The sequence below is a fragment of the Podarcis pityusensis genome (assembly GCF_964106645.2).
Source record: "Podarcis pityusensis genome assembly, chromosome: 3".
NCBI lineage: Eukaryota > Metazoa > Chordata > Lepidosauria > Squamata > Lacertidae > Podarcis > Podarcis pityusensis.
The window spans coordinates 95,514,867-95,542,797 of record NC_138026.1 but is presented as its reverse complement, the minus strand read 5'-3'; the positions used below and the strand labels follow the sequence as shown (position 1 = coordinate 95,542,797).

General features: G+C 40.4%; 1 protein-coding gene across 15 annotated transcripts in view; it reads right to left on the bottom strand.

Annotated features, from left to right (window-relative positions):
* ESRRG (estrogen related receptor gamma) overlaps nucleotides 1-27,931 on the bottom strand; it is a 483,548-nt gene that overhangs the window by 299,980 nt on the left and 155,637 nt on the right. Inside the window, exon 5 of one of the 15 annotated variants that reach the window (XM_081000562.1) lies at nucleotides 12,257-12,363. The exons of the other annotated variants lie outside the window; for them this stretch is intronic. Coding sequence (XP_080856688.1) covers nucleotides 12,257-12,285 — 29 coding nt within the window. The 5' untranslated portion in view covers nucleotides 12,286-12,363. The remainder of the gene's footprint in view (nucleotides 1-12,256; nucleotides 12,364-27,931) is intronic. 15 annotated transcript variants of the gene reach the window in all.

Sequence of the window (27,931 nt, the reverse complement as noted above, 5' to 3'; positions counted from 1 at the left end):
ATTTCGAGCATCAAGCTCCTAAATTATATATTGGCACATGAACCACCTTATATTTGACTGGGATTGTTTTTAATCAATGCAGTTTGCTATGATAGCACGACTCACAAATAAAAGACAACATAACAACTAAATTATTATATGGGATGTGGTTTTGTACAAATCATAGAACAGAACTGGTCACAGTGAAGCCAATTGCAAACAACAATTGGTTTTAGTGGATTTGGATTGTATTCGATGTTGGAAAACCTTTTACATTACATGGTTTTGTTGTTTTTTTAAAAAAGAACCTTCATGTACTCTTTCCATCTTCATATTTCACAAATATTTGCAGTGCAGACCTCAAATCTGAAATAAGCCAGGGAGAACTAATTCATTGTTTACACTTTGAATCCTAGGTGGCCCAATTCCATAAGGGCAGCACAATGGTACCTCACCGTTCTTAGTGCTTATCTCAATCTTAATAACTAGCCAGACAACTGACTCCAGAGTCCTGGCTTATCAACTGGAATTCGTCACATGCACAAGAGAGAAGACAAGAAATGCATTATATTAACAATGCCATAGAAGTATTTAAAGATTTGTAGTCAAATACTGATATGAAGCCATTTTTGTGGTACTTAATTCCACTTGTTATTAAATTTGATAGCAAATGAACAAAAAACATGCTTGGTACATATTTATCTGCAACACAGTTTGTTTCCAAAAGATCAAAAGGCTCCTTTTTTACTACATTTTCACTATTGCTATCTAAAGCAATCCTTTTGCAAATAGAATTTGATATGGAATGATTATTTTGAAAACTGACTAAAAAGCAGTCAATGGCGCAAGCCTCTTAAGCACTGAAATAGGTTCTCTACCAGGCTGATCCCATATCTTAGGCACATACAAGGTTTTTTGTTTCCAAGTCATGCTTTGTTCTATATGAAAGGGATTGAGAAACTGTGCTGGGTGTCATCAGTATGCACCTCTGCCCAAATGTCTGAATAACCTGATGCAGCAGGTGCACAAAGGCATGGAAGATCACAGAAGTCAAGATGGGACCCTGGAGCACCAATAAACCAATGGGCATGGGGCAGAACAGTAGCCCTTGGTATCCCCTACTGGGACCTATCCGCCTTGGCCATTGTGTCTATGCCGCTGCATCACTGAGAACGCTGGAGTACACAATTCTTTAAGGTCTTTAAGCAGAGGCTTGACAACCATATGTCAGGAGTGCTCTGATGGTGTTTCCTGCTTGGCAGGGGGTTGGACTCGATGGCCCTTGTGGTCTCTTCCAACTCTATGATTCTATGATTCTATGATTCAATTGGAAGAGATAGAATTCCCTCCTCTCATCTGTCCAGGTCTCAGTTGTACATGCAGATAGTCAGAATGTTGCTCTAGAATTAGGTAACTGATGCTTTGTTCCTATGCTTTCCCGTTCCCATTTACTGACCTGATAGAATCTTAAGATACAATAGGCTGCTTGTATGGTGATCGTGGGGCCTTTGGTTGAGAGAAAAATCAGAAGAAATGGTCACCAACAACCCCTACCTGGTAAGGGTTGGAAATGCACTCAGGTAAGTATCAAAAAAGGAAGAGCAGAAACAAATGTGCCTGCACAGTCAGTTCCACATTCTCAACATAGGTACTGTACTATTATTTTCTGATGGTCCTGTTTTGAGTTTGAAAATGTAGCTTTTACCAAAACTTAACTTAGTGATGCCTTTTTCAGACTCCCTGTCTGATGGCATCTGAAACCCTGGATCAGCTCTGTATAGTGTGAGGATGATCACTTACACATCTTCCCCTTTTCCTCAGTTTTACTTCTTTCCTGTTCTGCATCTGGAACGTTGACTTCCACCAAGCCACTCTTTAGGGCCAGGGCTATTGCTCAATGGATAAGCACATGCTTTGCACGTGCTTTAATTCCAGGCATCTTCGTGTTAAGGCAAGGAAATACTTATGTCTGAAATACTGCCAGCCAATGCAGACAGTATTGTGCTAGTCCCACTATTGTGCTAGTGGGGTGCTAGTCCAACTCAGTATAAAGCCGCTTTCTATGTATGCATGCATACATGCACACCCATAGACATCCCTCCATCCAGATAAGCAAGGTGCAATATCACAGTTCAATGACACATTCCAGCCAGACAAAAGCACCCAATGAGGTTGCCTGGGGCAGTGGTGTGACCTGACATGAGTCCCAAAGGCTGGATAGAAAGATGTAGAGGACCACATCCAGCCCTGGGCCTAAGGTTCCCAACAGATAGACAGATTTACTGTATTAGCCTGAATATAAGCTACACTTTAAGTGCGGCTTAAATTCACGACCTTACAAAAATTGCCTTTTATGATATTGCTGCTGAAACAGACATACGGTAAAACAAAACGGGTGTGAGTGCCTGTGGAATTTTAAGGGAGTAGCTTATAATCAGGTATTGTCTTTTTTCTCTCCCCTCCCCCCCTTGAATTTTAAAGGTGCAGCTTATTTGAGGGTTAAGCTTATATTCGGACCAATACGGTACTTATGTCTATGCTTGAAAGGAACCCTGGACAGTCAAGTCCAGCCAAAGGCGACTCTGGGGTTGCAGCGCTCATCTCTGCTTTCAGGCCGAGGGAGCCAACGTTTGTCCACAGACAGCTTTCCGGGTCATGCGGCCAGCATGACTAAACCGCTTCTGGCACAACAGAAAACCGTGACAGAAACCAGAGCGCACGGAAATGCCGTGCTTCGGTACATATTCATGTGAACAGTGAAATGTTGTGTCAGTAGCAGGGCTACTAAGAAATAAATGAACGAAACAGGGACAAGCTATAAAAATGAATTGTTGAAGTTACTCTTCATCTCCTTTTATTTTGGTATCTCTCTTACAACAAACAAGATATTCTCATCCATATTTTTATATCCCCCCCCCCTTTTTTTGCAAACTAACAGTATTTGGCAAATCATCTTAAACTGAAAGTACCATGTGTTATAAATATTCATTATTCAATGCCTATTTCTTAAAAAAAAAATAACCACTAGCACGTGTCTTCAGCATTAAAAGGTCAGGATGAGTATAGCTTTACTATATATATAATGTGTGGCTTATCTAGAATGAATACTGTGTACATACAGGAAGAAATTACTTTAATGGTCAGTCTATTTTCTTCATCCTCTTGCAAACTGCCCAGGTCCTCCTAGTTTATCGGAGAAACCTGAATGAAAGACATATGTTATTACCTCTGGTGCTATCACTTTGCTGAATATCACTAGGGTGTCGTCCATCAAAGTAACACCTCCTAAAGGACAGCATAGTGTCAGGGTTTGCTGTCCACTGGAGAGAACATGCCATTTAATACTGAACACCAGCAAGTTAATTCTTCCTTCTGTGTCATTTCTCTGCTAAATACATTAGGGAAAGACCAATACAAGATGTACTGATAAAAAGAACATTCAAGTGGAAAAACATGTACAAGCAGTCTGGAGCCGTTTACTTGTATCCCAGCCACCTTAAATTGAAGGACATGTGAAGGACCTGATAGGAAGTCCAGCTCAAGAAAGAACAAGGAAGCAAAGGCTCTGAAGAATAAATGTCAACGTCTCAGCACTAACATACATTATAAACTGAAGAAACCCTCCCTAGATTCAGAAAATTTAAGTAACTACCAGTCAGTTGCCAATCTCCCTTTCTTGGACAAGGTTCTTGAGCAGGTGGTTGTGGACCAGATCCAGACTCTCTAATTTGTTTCAGTTGGAGTTTAGGCCTGGTTTCAGCACAGAATATGCTTTTTTTGTTACCCTGTATGATGACCTCTGTCGGGAGAGAGACAGGGGAAATGTGTCCCTGTTAATTCTCCTCAACTTCTCAGCGGCTTTCAATACCATCAACCATGGTATCCTTCTGGAGCGGCTGTCCAAGTTAGGGGTGGGTGGCACAGCTTTGCAAAGGTTCCAGTCCTACTTGGATAGTTGTTTCCAGAAGGTGATGCTGAGGGAGTGCTCTTCAGCCCCATGGAACCTTCCATGTGGGGTTTCTCAGGGAACGATGTTATCCCCTGTGTTGTTTAACATCTACATAAAACCACTGAGTGGGGTTATCTGGAGGTTTGGAGTACGTTGTCAGCAATATGCTGATGACACACAGCTCTACTCCTTTACCTGGGCAGGTGTAGCAATGGCTGTGCTGGACCGTTGCTTTGCCTCACTAATGCACAGGATGAGAGCCAACAAACTGAAACTCAATCCAGATAAGACTGAGGCACTGTTAGTAGGTGATTCCCTAGACCAGATGGATGGGAGGTGGCCTTGTTCTTGATGGGGTTACTCTCCCTCTGAAGGAGTGGGTGTGCAAATTGGGGTTACTTCTGGATCTTTTGCTGTCTCTTGAGGTTGAGGTGGCTAATCATTACATATATTTCAGTGCCATATGAAAAAGTTTCTTCAGAATTAGGTCTTTAGCTGACTAACATGCGATGGCCTTTTAAATATGTTTGTGGGAAGGGAGTTACTGGTTTCTTTTTGTTTTAGTATGTATTTTGTTTTCTCATTTTGTCTTTTTATGTTGTGAACTGCCCTGCAATCTTCGGATGAAGGGTGCTATACAAATTTTATAAATAAACCGGAAAATTCTAAAATGGTACAATTAGAAGAATAAGACAAAAAAAAGATTAAAACATTGCACTTTCCACGTAATGTTTCTACATAATGTTCTACCGGAAATGCTTTCATGTGGTAGTGGTGCTTCATACAAAGGTCTATAATTTTTACCATGAACTTATAATGATTATTTGGTGGGAATCTCCAGGCCAGCACCATATATTCCAAGTCAAACATGGGGGAGATCTTCTGCATGACCAAGGCATAAGCAGCTACAGTAGGTGTAGGGAAACCTTAGTGCTCTAGAAATTGCTGAACTATAACTCACATCATCCTTCGCCCCTGGCCATGCTTGCTTGGGCAGATGGGAGTTGTAGTTCAGCAACATCTGGTGGTTCAAAGGGTTCCCACACCTGGGGTATAGTAACCATTCTGTGCCACCACATATAAAGAAAAGTAGATGTTAGAAAGGGGGGAATAGTTTATTTCTTTTAAAATAAAGAGCTTCAGCAAGTGAATTATTTGAGTGGAAAAGTAGTAGGGTACTGATTGTTTCTCTACTCAAAACTGCCATACTTTTAGCTATGGGGGGGAGGGGAGCACCAGCCCTCCATTCCATGTTCTCTTGTGTAACATGTAATTAGCCACTAATATTTTAGAAGGGTTCAGAAGTCCTGCCTTTGATCCATTAGGAACACTGCAAGCTGCCTTCTACTGAGTCAGACTATTTGTCCATCTAAATCAGTACTGTCAACACTAACATGGAGTAGCCCTTTCAGGTTTCAGAAAGATGTCTCTCCAACCCCAACTGGGAATGTCAGGAATTGAATGTTGAACCTTTTGCATGCAATGCCTATGCTCTACCAATAAGGCACAGCCCTTTCCTGAATGAGGTCCACATTAAGCTGACTTTCATCAAATGTGCACTAATCAACTGTAACGAAACCAAGTAATGGGCATGCATGTAGGCTTCAGTCCAAGTACTGCAGTCTTCAAAGCATGCAGATTGGGTTGCCAAAAACCTCTTTCTTTAATTCACAAATAATTATCCTGCTATCCCATGGTAACAGTAAGAAGCAATGCAGTTTACTCAAAGTGATTGAACCACTGTTCTGTATAACATCTGCATGTATTCTCTGCAACATATTGCCCACCAACTGACTGGCAGCTACAAGCTCAAACACCTGGGTACAAGATATGCACAGATGTAGGTTTGATGTTGCTGATCCATCTACACAATAGGCTAACTCTCAGAGGTTTGACAGTGGCTGAAGAATCAAGGTGAGAAAGATACAGCCTCAAGCATACTGAGAAGCATATTTTTAGTTTACGGCCTCCTATGTTTAGGCTGTTATTTTTATTAGTTCTAACCCCTTACACCAGGGATTGGGACTTGTCACTCTTGACCCAGCTCTGGATAACTTCCCAACTGTTTGTTCACACATGAAAAGAGTAACTAGCATATGCTAGTTCTCAGAGATGTCTTTTCAGCTAATTGCCTTTTGCTAATGCCAATAGCCCCCTAGCAGACTGCACTTTTGAAGGTGGGTTTTTCTGTGCCTAAGGAAGTTTCATATAAAATTATCATTTAAATCTTACAGCACAAGGCTATTTCAGTAGGATGTTCTGTAGTTTGATTAAAGAGTTTGTGACCATTGTACTGAATAAAAGAAGAAAAGGGGAGAGATATTGGCAAAATACCATACATGAAAATAATTATATCTAAAAATGTGCTGCTTTTTTGTAAAAGAGTATTAGGCTTATACTGTGAAAACTGCAAGGTGCTAAATTCAACACAACTTGCAAACTAGCAACTGATTTAAAATAAAACTTGATCCTTCTAAAAACCACAGATACTTGAAGCATACACAAGTAAAACTAATTTAACCTTTGAAAAATTTTCTCTGGAGGGAAGAATAGAAATCCCTTTATAAGATTTTTAAGCACTGCAATTATTGACAAGGACTGTATTACCTCACTTTCTCTGATCAAAAAACAAAAAAAGAAAGAAAGAAAAAGAAGCAAAACCACAGGAGACATCAGCAGCTGTCAGGCTGTTTTCCAATTGCAGCGAGGTAGTTTACAGTGGGCTTGTGCCATCTCTCAAGACCCAGTTAAGAAGGCTTTTTAAAATGCCTTAAAAAGCCAATTCATACATTAATCAAGTTGAGCCCTCATCCATACTTACTGCAATACATCAATTACCATGTCTTTTTTTTATTTTAATAAATTCCAGTTGACAGCAGACACCTTATTAAGGGGTTGCTAAAATGATACAACAAGTAAAAGGCTATTAATATTGCTTTTTCCCCCTGCTGCTATTGTCTTGCCGCACTGGTCTGCAAACATATTCCGGCTGCATTACAATTAATGCCAGTGGAACTCCTTCTAACGACTTCCAGCTTGCTAATTTTTTACGCTAATAATAAAAAAAGGCATTGCTATGCAAGAACAGCCCCCTTTTATCATGCTCACATGGCACACTAGAGAGCTCCTGCCATTGTTCACAGGAAAGACAATTAAACCCAGGGACATCAAACCCAAAAATGACAATCTGCTAACCAGCACTGTTGCTAGCTTTTTCCCCTCTGTTTTCTGAAATGATATAAAGCAATTCTCCAAAGATATTTTTTCCCTTGCATGCACCCTCTTTAAAATAAAATAGAAGTTTGAAAAATACCCGCTGCTGATTTATGCATTTCTGCTCAGAATTTATTAACTGTCTAGGGCCAATTTCACACCAACACTTCCATAGCCTCCAGGTTTGAATTCTGGACACATTTCAGGAAATGCACCAATAATACTGTCCATATAGTTTCATATTTAAAAAATAAACATTAAAAAAAATCCATGGTTCATGTTTTTCTGAAACACAATATAAAATGCCCAAGGGAAAGGTGAAAGCCAGTACTGCAACAAGTTTATTTTTCATGGACCTCTGGGGATGAAAAGAATGAGAGGAAGATTCTTGCGGCTGATTGAAAATTGAAAATTAAGAACATTAAAAATTGTGAATGTAGGCTACAGTCCTACTTGCAAGTATGCATGTATTGAACGAACACACACACACACTGGGGAAGAGAATGTTTTGCAATGCCTTCTCTCCTTTAAGGAAAAGGGTCTGGCTATCAAGATCATTGCCTTGCATGTGGCCGCAATCACTTTCTACCATAAATGCCTGTGCCTGCCTGATCTGTACAATGATTTCCACATTTCACCCCCACCCCCCGGCCACAGACACCAGAAAACCAATTATGTATACTCCCCTCAGGGATGTTTGGACACTGGGCACCATTTGTTGGTGTAAGTACGAGAGCAGACATTACTGAGCAGCCTCCTCCCTGGCATTTTTCAGTGCTCTACACATCAGGGAATGCACCACCGGACCCCTCGCAACAACAGCTGCTAAGGGGCTCATGCTAGAGGAAACAATCACTTCTCTCGCTCTTTCCTTAGAGTTTGGGTGTGCACCTCAATAACTGACCAGCTACGTAAAGGGAGTACAATCTATCCAAAGGCCTGCCACCACCTAGTCTGGTGGTGGACATTAAAAAGTTCCCGGCCACAAGGCCTGTCACCGTTGGCTTGCTCCTAGTGCAAGCCAATGGTTGTCAACTTTCCGGTGGTCAATTCATGACAGTACTAAGAAAGGCCATCTTTGCTTGTGGGTTAGACCTTTTAGAAGATGCTGCTCATTTCTTCCACATAGGGGCTTTCATTTATCCTCAAACAGCATAAAACCCTTGGGTCGGTGGCACTCATCTGTCTATAAACAATATGTTCACACCAGAACCTCTGTTCTCACTCTTTCATGTTGATGGTTTTTTCCCCTCAGGTGCCGGTCATAAGAAGGTATGGATCTGCAACCACATCATCATGCACTGGGCCCAGGTGCACACTAGATCTACTTCATGGGGTCAGCAGCTCAGCTTGTATGACATGACCCATATTATATGGTTGGGCTGGAGAGACATGCATTGGGATGACGTGATGCCATGGCTTATATCTTGCTTCACAGTGCATGGGCTGCCAGATGCCTTGGCGATTCAGCTGGGAGAGAACCACCTAGTTGGCAGGAAGGGTATCAACCTCACCTCAACAGCAGCCACAGACCTAGAGGCCCTGCACACAGCACAGCCTCAGATGTCCATCTTGTGGTTGGAGTTGTTGGAACAGCAGCAATGGTGGGGTGCTTTGGAGCCTGCATGTATAAAGAGCGCGTGGAAGAAGATGAACAATGCTGCATGCGGTGGGCACAGCCAGGGAGCCGGGTGATTTGGCACCCTGGCATCTCGTTTGATAAGGTTGAACTGTTTAGGCCTGACGGAGTGCATCTGTGCCCATTGGGCAATGAGGCTTGGCTGATGGACTGGGGCCTACATGATTGGTTGCAGATGTTAGTGGTTTGGCAGAGAGCCAGTGAGAGGCCAAACTCAAGTGGCAGAAAAAGGCATTGCATTGCATCCTGCCCTCATGCACTTCCAAAGTATTAGGATACCCTGGTAAAGGGGTCCAGGGGGAAGGATTCTGTCCAAATGTCCAGATGGGGGCTAATGGGCCACAGAACTTCCCAAATGGCATCCTGGAAGGATTGCCTGGAATTGATCCATATTATAGAATGATCCTGACCCTGAAGGAACAATCAATCAGCAAATGGGTTGATTCAGGGTGCATACCCAATGCCTATACCAAAGCCTACTGACACCAAAGATGGATTGAGGGGAGCTCTACTGGTGCAGTCAGACTGGGTGCAGAGTTTCTGGGGTGCTGCAGGGGCACCACGCCTATGACATCCAACAGAAGGTGAGAGGCAGGGGGTGCTGGATTTTGGCATCACACAGGGGACCAATGAAATTGAGACCCCAAGGTCCGCTACTGCTGACATCTGTAATCAACAAAAGTTTTGGCCATTTTGACCTCAAGAAGTTGTGAAGTCTTCATTTCTGCTTCTCACACCCCTCACCCCTCCTCAACAACCTGAGGCTTACTGCGCCTGGGCCCACAACTGCATGCTTACAGGAGACATCAACATACAGTGTACAATAAATACAAAGCAAAGAACTACATACTTCTAAATATAATTGTAACGATTACCAACATACCTTATTATAATGCTTTGCATTTAGGCATTGCATTTCCATTCTACTGATTGAACCATGCAAGACAGGCAGAGATTATATTTAACAGTCATTTATCCATACATAAGGTACCTCTTTCCTGCTTTTTAAGGCAGCGGATTGGATTAAAAGGTTTTTTTTTCCATCTCAGTGCCACAAGATCTTACTAATTTCCAGTGAGGGAAGATACTGATAAGGGTACTAATAGCTGCACCTTTCTTTGACTCAACAAGTAAAGGTTTGTTTTTTTTTGCTAAGTACAGTAGGAATCAATAAGAGTTAATACCATGTAAATAAATGCATGTTCTTTGATTTACTCTGTAATAATGTTTAATGGCATTCATGTAGGGTGTATTTTATTTTTGCACCACATATGTGCCTTTTGTGGTGCACAAGAAGCAGAAATCCTCCAGCTAAAGCTTTTCCCATAACACATCTCCATCCCAGAAAGCATGTTCACTTACCACATTTCTTTCTATTTTAAAGTTGCTAAGGCATACCGGGGAAGGAGGGATCTTGGTAACATTCAGCTGCAATTAACAGGTAACCAGAAAATGGTTCAAAATCTATGGGAGGGTTCTGATAAAATACCTGACCCTCTAACAGCAAGAAATGTTTTGTTAACAGTATTTTGCTTCTAACTTCTACTGAAATGTTAGGAAAGCGCATCACTGCTAGCGGATATTTAAAACAAATCTTTTAGTTATGCCATTTCTTCCTATGTTAATTTGGTCGTGTGTACAAAAGCCAGATTACTGGGATTTAGTGGAGGTGTTTCTTGCTGCATTTAATGAAAATGAGTACTGAACACTCAAAAGCGCTTTCTCTCATATATATATATATATATATATATATATATATAGTTTATTGCACATACACTGCAATTCACCTTTCTCTGCAATTGTCATGGCAGTCATTTTATCACTGATATTATTATCCTCTGAAGATGGTTTGTGGACAGGCCTGTCCTAATGTCCCCTGCCAGGCTGTCCCAGTTTTATAAACTGTAAATCTTCTTAGTGTATTGTACAGAAAAACAGGGGGGCACCCTTTTTATATAAAAAAGTGAAAAGAAAAAAGGACAGTGGATCCTATAACAATGCATACAAACTGAGGGAATTGTTTGTTAACATTTGGCAACAGTATTTCCATTCACTGAAATTCAGTTTCCTGCTATGACATTACAAAAACTGAAAGAAAATCTAATACACATAACACCCTTTCACTTTAGCTTATCCTGTGGAACACACATACACACACACACACACACACACACACACACAATCCAAACCCCAATTGTAAGCAGGGAGATGATAATACAATGCAACGGAAGGTACTCCAGGTTTGGGGTAAGTTTTGGTTGTACTTAAAAGCTGCTTTCTAGATAAGGCCTATGTGGTGCTGCCTGGTGAACCACTAATCCAATTACATAAGGTACCTTGCTGCGACTGTAATGCTACGGATATAAACAACCAACAGCAGGAAAACAGGGAGACAGTAAAGTGTGGAGACCTCAACAGGGCTGAGGGAAGGGGCCAAAAACCTGCCATGTCTGTTAGAAGGTGTTTACATTTCAGGAAGCGGAGGACAAGGAAGGCTCCCTCCTGACTCCCAAAATTAACTGGCACAGGAAATCTTAGGAGGGAAAAGAATAGGTGCAGAAGAACCCTCTCCCATGAGTGGTGAAGGCTAGGGCACATGAGCAAGGAGGAATATGGGAGATTGGGGGCAACTTGGGCTATCTGTATTCTCCCCCCTCCTCTGAAATCCACACAGTATCTGGGCATTGCAAGCTGTGCACTGCATGGAGCCTTAAAGGTAAAGGGACCCCTGACCATTAGGTCCAGTCATGACCGAGGGAGCCGGCATTTGTCCGCAGACAGCTTCCGGGTCATGTGGCCAGCATGACTAAGCCGCTTCTGGTGAACCAGAGCAGCGCACGGAAACGCCGTTTACCTTCCCGCTGGAGCGGTACCTATTTATCTACTTGCACTTTGATGTGCTTTCGAACTGCTAGGTTGGCAGGAACCTTACATATGCACATATTTATCTACGTGCATATTTAGAGACAAGAAACACCCATCAACCCACCCTGAGATTTTTCTTATAGAGACCCTGGAAAAGGAGTTTAAGCCTGAAGAATGACACTGCTAACAGACAGCACACCCTCAAATGGCAAATGTAGAGATGTAACAATAATAATGATTTACAATCTATTCAAGGCTACCAGTCATTTCCCCAACACCTGGATCTATCCACCATGTCTCTCTGTGGTTATGTGCCCAGCTGATCAGGGGAATCTAGTCTCCAGCTCTGCATTCTTTTGTCTATTTGGGTTGTCTAACCAAATCCAGCTATTTCATAATTTGGTCCCAAAGCATGGGCCAAAATTTGCCCAAGAGTAAGTGAATAAGCGGTGGAAGAAGAAATGGGTGGCATCTTGACCAAGCCCTTCAAAACCTTGAGCTAGCACAGTTCCCAAACTTATATTGCTGAAAGACTTTTTTTTCCTAATTTCTAAAAAGCTTTTTCTTTCTTTCCAGAGTGTGTAAGAGTAAGAAGAGTGGCTTGCTCAAACCTGTATGAGTCACTTATCTGGTTGTGCATTCCTGACCAGAAGGGGGCAAGACAAGAGGAAGGACTTGTGTAGTGCAGTCAGTTCTGAATGATAGTATTTCTGCTTCTCTGCAAAGAAAGCAAGTAAGATGTTTCACACTTTAGGCTTTGGCGTGCCCACAAACTTTAAATGTGATTTAAAAAGCTGTAAGAGCAGCTGCTTATCCTGTAAGTGCATCATTTTATTCAACTTTCATTCTTTGCTAGAATTATTACAATAATTATGTTCTATAGCAAAGAAGACACACACACACACACAAATTTATATATTAGCAAAATTTACATATTAGCAAAGTGGCACTTTTCAGGTACCAGTGAATAAAACCCATCTGTCTACAGGGAGCAAGAAAGGTGCAAACAGATCGGCATTGAATTCTAATGAATCTCTATGGTTTCTCTCTCTGTCACTGCAGCACTTTGATGGAGGATAAAATTTACCTTTACTTCCAACATTTTCTATAAAGAGGGTGGTGAGCATTCATAACCTTAAAAACAAAGCAAGGCCTACTTTCGCTTTGGTGCGCATTTAAAATTGTTACAATTGAGCTTTGTGCCTCATTTCACTTTAATGGATATGCTACTAAAATGTTGCCCGCAGTTACCAAGTATAAGTAATGAAAGACCCTGGTTGTTGCTTGTCACATTAATTGAAAGGGGAAGGGAGAAAGAAAGGGAGGTGTGTGTGTGTGGTTTTTCTTTTTTTAAAAAAAAGCAAAGAAAAATCCAAGGAGTGCTTCAAAGGAAATGTATTTGTACTGAATCAATCTAAATCAGTGTTAAATGCTACTGGATGAAACATCTGGCGAATGACAGTTACAAGAATATTCACTAGCTTCTGGTATAATATTGAATAAGGCCTACAAATTCATAAGTGACAATATTAGTGAATGAGCAAAGCTGTGATCAGCAGCTAATTTGGAAAAGGACCTATAAAATGAGTAACAAAATGGGTGGGTTTTTTTTTTAACTCCTGTTGGCATGAATGCACAAGATTTAAAGTTGTTCTTCGTTTTATATGAACTGTATTCAAGAAAAACAAAAGGAGGTACTTTTTCACACAGCAGATAGTTGAATTAAGGATACAGTCCAGCAGGATATAGTGAGAGACATCAATTCAGATGGCTTTAAAATAGGATAAGGCTATCAATAGCTACTTGCCATGATGGCTATGTTACATCTCTAGTGTCTAAGGTAATACGCCTCTGAATACCATATGCTGGGAATAAGGAGAGAATGTTGTTGCACTCAAGTTTCATTTGTGGGTTTCCCAGATATCTGCTTGACCACTGCAAGAACAGGATGCTGGAACAGTTGGGCCTTTAGTCTGATCCAGCAGGGCTGTTCTTATGCCCTTATATGGTAAGTGAGCTTGATGACATGCATGTATCAAGCTCGTGTGGTAAAGGTGCAATAAATAGGTTGTATTAGATCTGAAACTGTGGCTTTTATTCCATGCATCCAACTTCAACACAGATTTCAATCCTCCTGGTAATGCTCCGAGTTTCTTGTTTTCCTTGGCTTTATCTTGAGTTGGTATTAGATGGCTGATGGTTTTAGCTGTATTTTATTTTGGACTTTAATATTTATGGGCTGGATGCGTGTCATATTATGATCACCATGTTTCATTCATTAATTATGGTGGGCTTCATATTGTTTTTATTCTGCAAGATGTCTTGAGATAGGTAGCGTGGCTTCTGCATCAATGTTCTGTCATCCTTTGTGCATTTCAAGCACAAACAGGTGCACCAAGTTGTGCCCAACATTTGGGAGGGGCGCATCACATGTGCATGATGTCACACACGACGCCCCCCCCCAACCCAGCCTGACCCACTGAGCCCACCATCCACTGGGCACATTTTCTGGAGGGGGCATGACCAGGTGCCCCCCCCCAAACAGGCTCCAATGGGTGTGTGATGGAGCTGCCAAGGCAGCTTCCTTGGAGTGGGGAATCAGCTGCAGAGACCTGCCATCCCTCTCAACTGGGCTGCACTGTGCACAGCTCCACTGCAGTGAAGGAGACCTGAAGCCTCCTCCGCTCCCTATACATGGAGCCCATGAGCACAAATAAACTGCGTGGAGGAAGGGAGGAATGATTGATCAATGCAAACTAGTGCTGGACTCCAAATCCCTATCTTTCGTTGGACCATCCAAATCCTGCAGAGGGCATATTTGGAGCTGAAGGTTGTTCAGAGAAGTGTCTCATAGATTTGGCAGTGGGGGTGGTGGGCAGCCTTCTACCATGATAGATACAAGACAGCAAAGGACTGAAGTCTCTCTTTTACTGAATAAAATAAGTTGCAATGGCTTCATGCTGTGGCTTCACTTACGTATGTCATGTGCATGTGCTCCTGAAGATGAAGGAGGGGTCAAAAACTGAACTCTGGTGAGGCCTTTCAGAATCCTTCACACACAGGAACTGCACCAATGCTGTGAGTATCATTATTTGGCTTGATTGGATATCATCTTTCCCTGGTAGTTCTCCCTAAGCAGGGCAAAACAACCACTGGGAGTAGTTCATAATCACCCACGAAGTCACAAGCTTTATGTATTAAAAGTAATTTGTCCTAGAAAACGAACTGCAATCTTACTGGCAAAAGAGATACTTACTTCAGAGATCAATAGCGGCAGGGGATGGGGAGGGAATTACCCAAGATACAGCTTTGTCCCTAGAGGCCTAAGTGTCCTCTGTGGCTAGGAGTGCCCTTGTTTGGTTTGCCAACTCCGACTGTTCCTAGACAGGGATAGCCTGACCATTGCAATCTATGCATTAGCAACCTCAGTGTTAGACTACTGTAAGGCACTTCATATGGGGCTGCCTGTGGGTCTGGTTCAGAAGCTCCAGATGGTGCAGAATGCTGCAGTGAGGTTGTTGATGGGAGCTTCTGGCTGAGAACATGTGACACTGGCTACCCATCTGGCTACCAAGCCAGGTTCAAGGTTCTTGCTGATTTACAAAGCCCTGACCAACTGTGGTCCAAAATACCTTATACTCCAGACTGATCACTGAAATCACACGAAATTCAGTCCTGTAGAACACCCTGACATTAGAAATTCAGCAGGTGCCTTCCACACCAACTTTTAAATGCCTGCTGAAAACTTTTCTGTCAGGCCTACGCAGGCCATTAAGAGTATACCCCCCCCCAATGGTCTGCTTATGTTTATCTTTAATTTGTTTTTGCTTTTAACTTGCTTTTAACATTTTATGATTTTATTGTTGGTTTTATGTTTTTATATTGTTGCAACCCACTGTGCTATATATTTTTGATACAGCAGTGTATAAATATTTTTATATACATACATACATACATACACACACTGGCAAAGGCAAAGTCCATATATGCAGATTCTGTCCATTTCAATTTTTTCTGTTTCTAATTTTTCTCATCTTAAATTCAGCTCTTCACATTTTTGCAGTATTTTTTAAATAAAAATCATGAAAATCCTTTAGCATTTTACTGCAAATTTCTCCAAATCACCTTTTTATATGCACATTTGACTAATGTACACAGCTTTGCAAGCAATTTTCCTAATAGAATGCATTTTTGTATATTATTTTCATATATACATTCATTTTTAAGCACACTTTCCCCCAATATATGCATTTCTGTGAACATAATATGGTTGGTAAACTGCATAGCAAAATTAAGAGAAGTGTTAATTTTGAATGACGACTGCGTTTTGTTTATTTCAGAAAGTGTGAATTTAAATAACTGAATCAAATTTCTCCACCCTCCCTAGTCTATATAAGACAAGACTTCATTTAACATGTAAGCAGAACAACTAATTAGCAGCGTTTTCTTCCCCCACCCCTCTGTCTCTCTCCCCGACTAATACACTTCACTAATAGTAAAAGAAAAGATTGAGTGGAATGCTGCTGTCAACACAATGGAATTCCAGATAGTTATGGTGATGAATTTCATTGTAAATGAGGATCAATGTCCAACACTACTTTGGAATAGTAATTTCTTAATTCTTATTCAGCTCCAGCAGGAAAGATAATATAACTTGATCTGAATTGACCATGTGATCCTGATGGCATCCCATTAATGGGCTGTTCATTTAATTTATGTAATTTTTAAAAATTAAATAATCATATTTTAAATCCCACTGCAACTATTCGGTTTGAAAGTACATCTTCAAAAAGTTATACAATCTTTATAAATCAGCATGGCGAAAAGTTTAGCCTGTTGACTGTACTTTTTAAAAGCTATTTTTAATCTCATGCTTCCTCTATCTTCTTCACTCTCTTGCCCCTTGAAAACACCATATTTCTTTTATGCCTACCTTTTTCTTTGGTGCTATGCAGAAGGTGTCTACAAAGACATCTATGCTAAATAATTCAAGGCTCTGTGTCTATATAGGGTCAACATAAAAATAAGGGACACTTACAGTGAAAGCTATGAAGCTAACAACATTCCATGTCTCTAAGTATATAATATGGATACGTATAGCCTTCAGAAATACCTGACAGCATCGAAAACATGCAGGCAAGCCCCAACACAGACACTGACATTCATGTTGGCCACACAAGCCCAGCCAACGTTTGATAGTTATTAGCCTAAAAGTGGCCTACCTGAGTACAGGTACTGTATATGAATGCCATGTTCCTGTCCCCATGAAGAGAGCCCTATTTGCATAAATTCAGACTAAACTGATCATCTGTCACATTGAAGGGCATGGCTGGCATATCTGAGGGGTGGGGCTAATTAGCACACACTCAAAAGGTCACATATTTATGTACTCACAGGACTACTGTTTCAGTTCTCAGAAGGGCATCCCTTGTAGATGTCAGGTTCTAAGACCCAAAAAACAACTCAAATGTACCCAGAGTCATGTCAATGATCAAGTTTCGGGCAAATCAGAATCCAAAAGGATAGAGGCAGGGATGCTGTCAAAGCTAAGCCAAGGATGAAGTCCAGACAAGACAGGGGGGTGAAGCAAGGCAAAGCCACAGTCTGTAATGTTACTCTCACTTTTGGTTTGATTAGTTGGAGCGGTTAGCTCTGAAGCCAGACACCAAGGAATGGGAACCTGTGGCCTTCTGAACGTTGTAGTTCCTGTTAACCCCAGCCAGCATGCTTGAATGAGCAGGGGTGATGGGAATTGCAGCCCAGCAACATCTAGAAGTCCACAGGTCTCTGGGATATGCTGATCGGTACTGCAGCCATGCTGGTGTACTTGACCCATGGAGCTTAGTGGGCTGGGCTTGCTGAGGAGCTAGAGGTGCAGGAGGTAAGCTGCCTGCTAGAGATCCTGGTTATAGATGCCCCTACCTCCAGTGTCTTACACACAAGAATTTAGGCATTTTATTTTACAAAAATTATACTGCTTTATTCTTTTAGGGCTGCCAGGTAGCTAAACAAATAATTCTTTTTACTTTTAATTATCCTGCATCAACAGCAGGTGCTGTTGCCGCTGCAACTCTTTAATGGCTATTAATTGTTAGGACCAGTTACCCAATCCCAACATACATTAGTTCAAGCAAAAAAAGGGGCTTCTGTCTCATCACATAGCAGGCAGGTGAGCGGCAGGACCTTTAGCAAAAGAAACCAGATAAGAGTTGCAGTGGTGGTAACATATCATGCTTCTGCAAGAAAGCCAAACTATTCTCTGGCTGTCTAATCATAAAAAAGCTCAGGTTTCCACAAGGGACATATTAGCAGTTCTGAAGTATGGGCTTGGGGTTTTGAAAGTATCTGGTAACTAAGCGTATTTTGCTGTTCCACTAGTTTTCTTTAGTTTACTATGCCAGCAACTTTGGGAGAGACGTGGCCAGCAGAAGGCACACTTTCTAGAGGAAACCATTTGATCTTCAGGGACTTTTATACATCTCAGGCTATTTATTATTTTTTCAAGGAAAAAAAATGGGTTACAGGCAAGACTTAACTGGCTGGGTGTCAAAGAACCCACACACCAAAGGAAAGTGTGTGTGTGTGTGTGTGTGTGTGTGTGTGTGTGTGTGCACGCACGCACGCGCACACACACCTCATTAAGAAAATGTATGAAGTACTGTTTTCTATTCTTGGCTACAGTGATATGTGCTGACAGGGTCACAGCTGCCTTACTGTGGTTTCCTCAGAATTTAGTTGATCAAGAAGCACAAAAACATTAACTTGGGCTCGTTGCAATACACAATCACACTGCAACATAAAGAAAGGTAGCATTGGACATTTAAAAAGTGATTGCAGTACTACAGGATTTTAGCCTGCTTAAAGAGTATTTCGCAAAGAACAGGGTTTGGGAGAATAAGGGCAGACTTCACTAAAGGACATATGAATGCTACTGAGATGAGATAACAAAGATAAGGAAGGAAGTGCTCACATAGGATAAATATTATATGAGATGAGGAGGCTCAAGGCCTTATATCAGGACCAGTATTGCTCAATACCCAACATCCTGCAGGTTTTTTTCCAATTCAGAATGTGGGAAAGCATCCTGGAAACAGATTATCCACAGCAGCATAATTATTTCCAGAAAAGACTGTAGGGCAGGAGTTGTCAATGTATTGCCCTCCAGAGCTTGATGAAGTGTAACTCCCATCAGCCTCTGCTGGTGAAGCCAATGGTCAGCGATGGTGGGAGGAGAAGCCCAACAACATCTGGCTACCCTTGCTGTAGTGGAACTGTTTAGCCATTTTTGAAAGAATCTATGCTTCTTTGACAAGTCAGGGGACAGGGACTATCTACCATGTACTCCAACAGTGATCCAATACAGGCAGGACAGTAAAATTGGAAACATTAAATAATTAGTAAGTGAGGATAAATTCAGTTTATCAACTTGGAGCACTTGTCCTTTGAACTGCTATTATTTATTGCTCATAAGACTGCTGCTATCCTGTTTTTATATGCTATTATGACTAATTTAGTTTTTAACGTGCTGTACTGTTTTGTTATAGTGTTATGCTATTTTAATGTTGTTTATATGCTTAAGTTTGGTTTATTTTGTATGATGTTGCTGGTATTGTTTATTATTGTTTATTATTATGAGTGTTATAACCTGCCCTGGAAACACTGGCTCTATATGTCTTATTTAATTAATTGAATTCTGCATGCATGCAGCACCTCAATGATCCAGTTAGTTCAACTATAAAGTCTCAAGTAACTCACCTTCCCTACCTCCTCATGACACCAAATTTAAAATTAAAATGTAGTAATACAAAGTTTACTGAGACTACAACCCGGTCCATAGGTGCACGTGCTCATGTTCCATTGAAATTCTATATTTAGGTTCTTCAGAAGTGTTCTTCTAATTCCTAGTAATCGAGTTCACTCTTCCCCAGAAAGAATATCCAGCATCCCAAACAGCAACTGAGTGAATGGAAAGCCAGAAATAGAACCCGGCAGATCAATAGATTTGACTGAGAAAGCGTTTGCATTCTCAGGGGTAGAGATCATTGTGTTTCTAAGTGGATCAGAGATATGATCCTTAGCCACTGTGAATGGAATGGAAACTGGATGCCATCAGAGGGAGATACAAGTGCTGACGTGGTGAGGCAATATGGCAAAGAATAGAACTGTGGGAGGAATGAAAGACTGCCTAGAAAATCTTTAAATAAGTCCAGTCTTAAATTCTAATTCACAACAAAGGAACTGAGCAATGGCTGGAGGAAACACTATATTCCATCTCAATAAATACATCTATAAACCTAAAATGATATTTGAAATTAATTCCCAAGCCTTTTCACATATATTACAGTTTAATTTTAGAAAATTCTCAATGTACTTCTGTAGACAAGAACATAATTTTTCCATGTATCTCAAAATGTATTTATTTATTGTAACATTTTCTAAATTGCATTTTTATCCAAGCATGAATTCCAGGGTGGCATACATACAAATTCCAAATTATCAATGCAAGAATAAAACAAACAATAAAAATATCATAATAAAACAGAGATAATAAACCAAAACTATTCAACCAACTAAAACTAAACATTACGCCTAAAAACTCTGGGCAAATAAAAATCATGAACTGGCAACAAAAATAATATGATGTTGGTGCCAGTCTTTCTCCTTTCAGAGGGCATTCTAAAGCCAGTGCACCACCACCAAATGGGCTCTCTCCTTCATGGATGTATAATGTACCTCTTCAAATATTTCCTACAGATTGCCCTTTAATACTAAGAGGCCATAAAAAATAATGTAGTTGCCATACACAACTTGGGTCTAAAGTACCTTAGGGACTGCCTGACACTTCAATTGCAGAGATCCTCTGATGGGGCACTTCTGGTGGTTCCCCATGTCCCTAAGATTCAGTTGTCCTTCACTAAGGACAGGCCCTGCCCTATGGAACTCCCTACCAATAGGGTTTTGGCAGGAACCACCCCTCCCTTTCTTCAGACATCTTTTGAAAAGCTTTTTGTTCAGAAAAAACTTTGCAATGTGATTTTTTTTCCTTTTAACCAATCAGTATTTATTGATTTTTCTTGATGTTTTAATGATGTTTCTATGGATCTTTTTTCTGGTTTTACCCTTAAAAGGATACTCCACTTTGCTATATGTTTATGAAAGTGCATATTATTTGTAAATAAAGAAATAAGCAAGCAAGCAAGCTGAGGCATGGCCATCAAATCCCATAAATGCTACCTGACCTGCCAATGGCCTACAACACAAACCATCCTTTTTTGAAAGGCATTTGCTATTCTGCTGGTTAAAACTCTTGAGGTTATTTGCAAGTTGCAGCTCACTTTTTCTAACCAATGATATGGTGTGAGCATCTGCCGAATGGGGATTTGAATCCTGGTTTCCAGGTCATAGACTGACACTATGACCACTACACCACATTGGCTCCCTATGAGAACAGGATGCTGGACCAGATGGACCACTGGCCTGATCCAGCAGGCTATTCTTACGCTGCTTGGATGTGCTATAGAATCAAAACCAAATTATTTATTCTCCAGAAGATGTTACCTGTCTTGTGCAAGGATGTAGATCCTGCTGAAAATAATTTGTAATAATAAAAATGAATACTGAATAATTGACATTTGTTTCACACTTTCAAATGTATTAACTAGTTATAGTCCTTACAACATCTTAGTAAGGTTAGTAAGTAAGTAGTAAGCAAGCTGAAAGAGAGCGACTTGCCTAGGGGCACTCGGGATCATGGCATAACCGAGCTTCAATTTGAAGTTAGAAGGGTGACCCAGGCCTGTGTCTGGTGTATATCTAGTGCCCAGGCATTTAACTGAGGTCACTGATGGGGATGACCTTATTAGTCTTTGACCCATTAGGCATTTTTGCCTCTGTTGTTCATTGGAATACTTTGAAGGCTTATAACATATCATTCTAGGTTACAGAGAGTAGGGGCCACAGCACCATAGAAGATATTTTTAGTTGTATGCTGTGTTTCCTGACTGAATGTGGTGTAGTGGTCATAATGTCAGTCTACGACCTGGGAAACCAGGATTCAAATCCCCATTCGGTGATGAAAAGCAGTGGGTGACATTGGACCAGCCACTGACTCCCTCACAGGGCTGCTGTGGGGATTAAGTGAGAGTGAACCATGTATGCCACCTTAATAAATGAATGCCTGCGGAAGTCTGCAAGCAGAACCTGAGTACGTCTGCACCTGCAGTTTCCAGCAACTGATATTCAGAAACATTACTGCCTCCAACATATAGTAATGTAAGCACAACAATGGGTTTAACTAGCTAGACATAAATTTATTGTCCCTTCTATAGGAAATCTGCTACCCATAGAACAAAAATCAGTGAACACTTGCTCATAAGATCAGGAAATCAGGCAAAACTTGGTTTGTAAGCTACTGGCCATTATCTGAGGCAAAGGTTTGAAGCCCTGGCCAGCACAATTATACATAGGAAAGAAGCTTCTCCCTCCAGGTTAATACTTTGTCCACAGTGGTTGTCAGATTGTCATCTAGGAGGATAAAATGAAGCCAAAATCTGATTAGAAAATTTGGACTTCCTATTACAGTATGCTGATTTTTAAAAAAATCAAATGTGATTTCAAAAAAGGACTGTAACTCCATGGTAGAAACATCTTGCACACATAAGGTCCTAGGTTAACATTCCTAACATTTCCTGGTAGGTCTGGGAAAGCCCTCTGTCTGAAAACCTGGTGAATTGCTGTCAGTCAATGAAGACAATACAGTACTGAACAAAAATGGCAGGCCATTGGTCTGCCTTAGTATTAGGCAGTTTCCTATGTTCCATGCAGCAAAACCATCAGTGCATGGATGTGCAACGGTTCCTGCTTCTTGGACTAACAAACAAATGGCAAGGTTCAACTGGGTTGATAAACAATTTACCAGAATTTATTGTGACAAACAGCAATGTTGTACTTTGGAAAGAACTGCACTGATGCAGCAGTACCCAAAGACATCTGTTCTGTAGCATTTGCTTCAGGTGGGCTTGTGGGAAATGGGAATGTGGGGAGGGGGAAATTCCTTCCAGACCATCATGACCAGTTTTAACAGCTCATAGACTCAGCAAAACAGCTTGTAGGATCAGGATCATTGACATTAAGTATCATCTGTAATTGGATTCTGCATAGAGAACAACTTTCAGGAGACATTTTTGTCTTTAGAAAAATAAAGAATTTTTTAAAAAGCTAAACATATGGGTACTGAGACTACAAATACGGATTTCGTGACAAAACATATGGAAGCCCATAAGGAAAACAAGGTTTCTTTGCCAAAAGATTGTACTGAAAATTTATCCCTTGATAAGAACAGTACAAATCTATCCTTTCACTGTACAACACTGTTTGCTGATGGATTAGAATGTTATAAATTCACATGCAAATTTGGCAAACTATTCCACTGTTATCATCTTTATTAGATTTACGAAGACAGTCCTGCTTATTTTCTTTTATTTTCTTAATCCCTTTCATCACTTAATAGCTCGGAAAGTAATGGATTTTCAGCAAAAAAAGGCTTATTACAATCAATCCTGTTGCGCTGTTGTGTGCACTCTCCCTCTTTCTACTCGATGCTTAACTAATGAAACTTATTTTTCTCCAGAACCTCAACAGAAAATCTTTTTCTAAGGGGAAAATATGCTTAATACAGCATTGACATATAATACCACAGCTGCACTATTCTTCTCCTTTTGGTGACCACCTAGAGCTTTGCAAAACCCATTATTCATGCTGTACTCACTAAAGTCTACCTTATAGTAGTGAAACAAGGAGCTATTAAATATATACGTTTCACTTCAAAATTACCGTGGGACGTGATCTATCCTCTGGTGACGTCTAGGGTTCTTTCCCTCTATCCTTTACAATGGAGTAGTGGTGAGGTTAAAGGAAGTCCTATTGAAACTGCCACTATTGTTTTAAACAAAGAGTTAATTTTATTGACCATGGGTTTAATTACTAAGAACATATTTACATTCAATTCCTAGTTAACATCAGGAACCTCCAGAGCACTAATATACAGAAATAAAATGCATATAGTGTATGTGTATGAACTGCAAGTATCCCAACCCGTTCTCAGTTCACAACTACAATCACCTACTTACTGGCTACTGAATGAAGGGCTGTTTTGTCCAATATGAACTTGCCAAGTCATTAAGATCAGAAGCAGGAGCCTCTATTTTCCAAGATGAGGCTGAAGAGAAAGACTTATCAGTTTACGGAATAATCTTCACAGACAAATGAGAAAGGCATTTGTCTTAACATAGTTTACACAATGAGTTAAAACAATTCACCAAAGTTTCTAAACTATGGTATGCTTTTTTATTCAATTTTTGTTATATTTATGGCTTCTATTATTAACACTTCAGATTTGTATGGCAGCTGTTATGGGTCTTGTCTGCTCCATGGCTATTCTCTGTTTTATTATTTTAATTGTATTAATAGATTATTTGTATGATGATGTAGATACAAACCTCATGTCAGTAATGTTGTCGGACTAAGTGCTTTAGTCTGAAGCCTTCCTACAAACCATATGCAGACACAAGGTTGCTGAAAGCCTTTTCAACACAAATGTGGAATATATCCGCAAGGGTAATTGGTCATAAAGCAAGGGTTCATAGGAGTCAAAGACCTCAAGAGAGGTACTCAGAAAAAAGAAACCTGGGAACTCATACTACACAGGGCAATGATTACAAGAATATGGCCCAATTTTGCCAGTATTTAGTCATGTGATCAGCTTTATTCACATAACTCTCCCTATTGACTTTGGCCCTCATTCAAGCCCAGGGAAGTAAATAATAGGTCTTTTTTCCATTGACTTCATGAATGAAATTATTTGTGCGTTTGTGGAATTGGGCCGCAAGCCCACTGAATGAATTGTAGTGATAGATTGTTTGTAGAGATCTGACCAATGAACAAAGCAGCTAAGGATTCCACTCCAGCGTGGGCAAAAGAGGATTATCACTGAGGCATGCTTGCTCTCCAGTGAATGTTCCCAACTGATAGATTTGTACAAGGCTGACTTTGTGATTAGTCCGGAGATATGAATGCTTCCAAATGTAAGAACAAGATGGAAAAAATAACTTTCACAAATTGAAATGCAATACCCAATTCAATTAAAACAAAATGCTGTGATCTGGAATTGACCCAAGGCTATACGATAAAGTTATTTGTTTTGTGCCAAGTTTAGTAGCTGTTTTCCACAATGCCCATTCATTTAAGTTTTATGGAAATATTGACCTTTTCACCCAGAACAGAAGCAAACTAATTTCATTAAAGTTGTTAGAGGCGTGTTTTTTTTGTCTATGTGACCATGCCAATTCTAGAATTTCACTCTGCTTTCTGCAATGTAATGCTTTCTGTTCTCTCCCTGTCTTGTACCAATTCATTCCATTGTTCAAAAATGGAACTGTACAGATGGCCGTGTGTCCCATGCTGGCATTAGCACCTTAACAGTAAACCAGAAGTAAAGGGAAATATACTCACATATTCGAGATATGAGCTCCCATTGTTTTGCTCACAGTTCTCCTTTTTCCTATATGATCCTACTAGCCCCCAAATTATACTTAGGACTACTAGGACTCTGCATTTGGAACAATTCAATCTTCACAGCTTGCCTGTGTCCATAATACAGCAACAGCATGCCCAGTATTCTGAAAATGTTCTTTCTTAAAAGCTGTCCACTGCATGCACTGCATGCCAACCGGATGCCGATGTGTAGCATGCAAGCAAAACATGAGTGCTCCAAGGATAAAGCGGGAACATGTGTTATGAAAAAAGGGAAGGGAAGGAAGGGCATTGTAACTTTAAAAAAAGGTGGATGGGAGATATCTCAAAAATTTGCTTTTTAAGAGTATTTCAAGTAACATGAGTTCTTTCTTTTGTATATAGTATTATAGTGCTCTATACAGCAGACAAAGACCATGATGCTTTGCAGCAACCACTAAATGTACTTTTATTGAACCAAGTATCTTTTCAATGCGCATATTACATTTCGGTAGCATATTCATGACACTGATACTGGGACTCAGCTGCCTTGTTCTATATACAAGGGGTTACTAGATTCTTGCAGCAACATAATGCAACTTTTTGAGGGGTTTGTAATAAAAAGCATTAATAAATTCCACCCTTTCTGCTGTTTTGATGTACTGCAGTATTTTTTTAATTTTGTGACTAATTTTAGATTCTGTGATTTTAGTTAATTTTATGCAGCTCGCTCTAGGACCCCGTAGTGAAGGATGACAAGTACTAAATAGATAGAAAGGGAGGCAGTCTTTAAAATTGCTATCTCCCACGCTTGGAAGTCAGCTTGCTACCATGGAAAGTAGCTGGCTTCTCATAAAACAGCTTAGTTTCCAGTGGCATGTAAACCCAAATTATCTGAAAAATAGTGTCTAGAAGGGATGTGGTCCTAGATAGCGCCAAGGGTCAGATAAACAGCCTCCACAAGCTCCCAATGAGACCCACAAGCGGTAATGCATCTGCCACTGGATTGGGTGGCCAATAAGGCCTGGGCACTACAAATGTTTTATAGCAGTCCTGGATAATGGGATGGGGACCTCTTGTTCCAGATATTGAATCAAGTAAAGCATCTACTTTACTGCCTGTCTCTTTTGTGCTACAACTCTTCAGATTAGCACATTATAGGCAAAACAAACAAACAAGCCACACAAAGCATTGAAAGCTATGTATGTACTGCAGTGTGCACTAGATGGCACTGTCTCATACTTTGGACTTGACTTGTGGTGCTCTTGACAAAAATGGTGGCCACCACTGGACTTACGGTAAAACAAGAGAAGCCCAATTGTCTGACTAGAGTTACCAGCTGTCCTCCATTTGATGTAGAGTCAGTGTTCCAACAGTATTATCATGCCATATCAGTATTATCATGCCAAATGCACTGTAACGTTCCTAAAAGTTGCTCCTCCACCATCAGTTCACACTTTTAATGTCCTTTGGATTTCCAAAAAGTTGTTTGGTGGTCTGACTTGAGCTGCTGAAAAACAAACTTTCAGAAGATATTCACTGCATGTGCGCTATCGCTTGTGCATCCAGCAGCTCTAATAAACTCATGTGAGAAAATTCTGTATGTATATTCTCTTTAGACAGAAACAGCCCTAAAAGTTTCCTGAGGAAGGAGTTAGAAAAATTCATGCTTGATAGCAATTTATACCCCTAAACTCTGTAAGAAGGAACAGTATTTGCTACTTGCCAAACCAGCACATGTGCATAGAAAGAATGCGGTCAAGTGGTCAGGAGCAGAGCTGATGTTAATTAGCAATGAAATGAGGAATGAACCAGCATTAGCCCTGAGACTAATCAATGGGAAAAATCACTCCAAGCAGGCAGCTTAATGAAGTACTATACAGCTGTTTATTTTTAGTCTTTTTTTTAGCCTGGAAACAAAATCCCTATTAGTTAAAAAAAAACTCTCTAACTTGTTTTTAGAGACATGATACTGTATAGTTCTGATTTGGCTTTTCTGTTAACTATTTTAGTCTCTGACACTGTCACAATTTACAGGACTTGGAAAATTAAGGTGACTCAGACACACTAAACTATTAGTGCATATTATGTTGTGTGATCAGCCCTTCTTGTTGCTACAGTTATGGCTGTGAGTAATATTAAATAATACAAAACATAATATAGTGGTATTGAGAGTTCAAATCCTTTTACATGTTATATGTCAATAGTTACTTGCCATGTAACATAGTCCCAGTGAGAATTGTAGCTCTCCCAATGCCTACTATTACTATTAATACTTAAAGAGATGCATCAGCAAGCAATGCTTTTGGCTCTTGTCTGCTTTAGCCCTTATAGTAACTATACAGGGGTCAACCATTTTGCGCATGTCCAATTGACACATGACTGCCAGTGGAAGGCTGTTTTCAACCCCAATTGATGGCAGGATTGAGTGAGTATGCATGTGTGTGTGTGTGTGTGCATGCATGCTTGTGTGTGCATGTTGCCCAGAACAGTGTACTGTATCTGGTTTGCAAATATCCCTATAATCCATGGTACACTATCCTAATACTTATACAAAATAAGTCCCTTTAGTTAAAGCTGGTGCACCACTGCAATACTGATACAAATGTCACAGGGAGATTAGAGGAGTAGAGAGGAAACAGCTATTCCCTGCTTACCTCACATAAGATACCAATGAAATTGCCCCAGCCCTCACTCAACTCTTGTCTGCTCTGAGCTAACTGTGAATTTCTGGAAATAGCTAGCCCTTGACCAACACAGAGATGATATTCAACTTG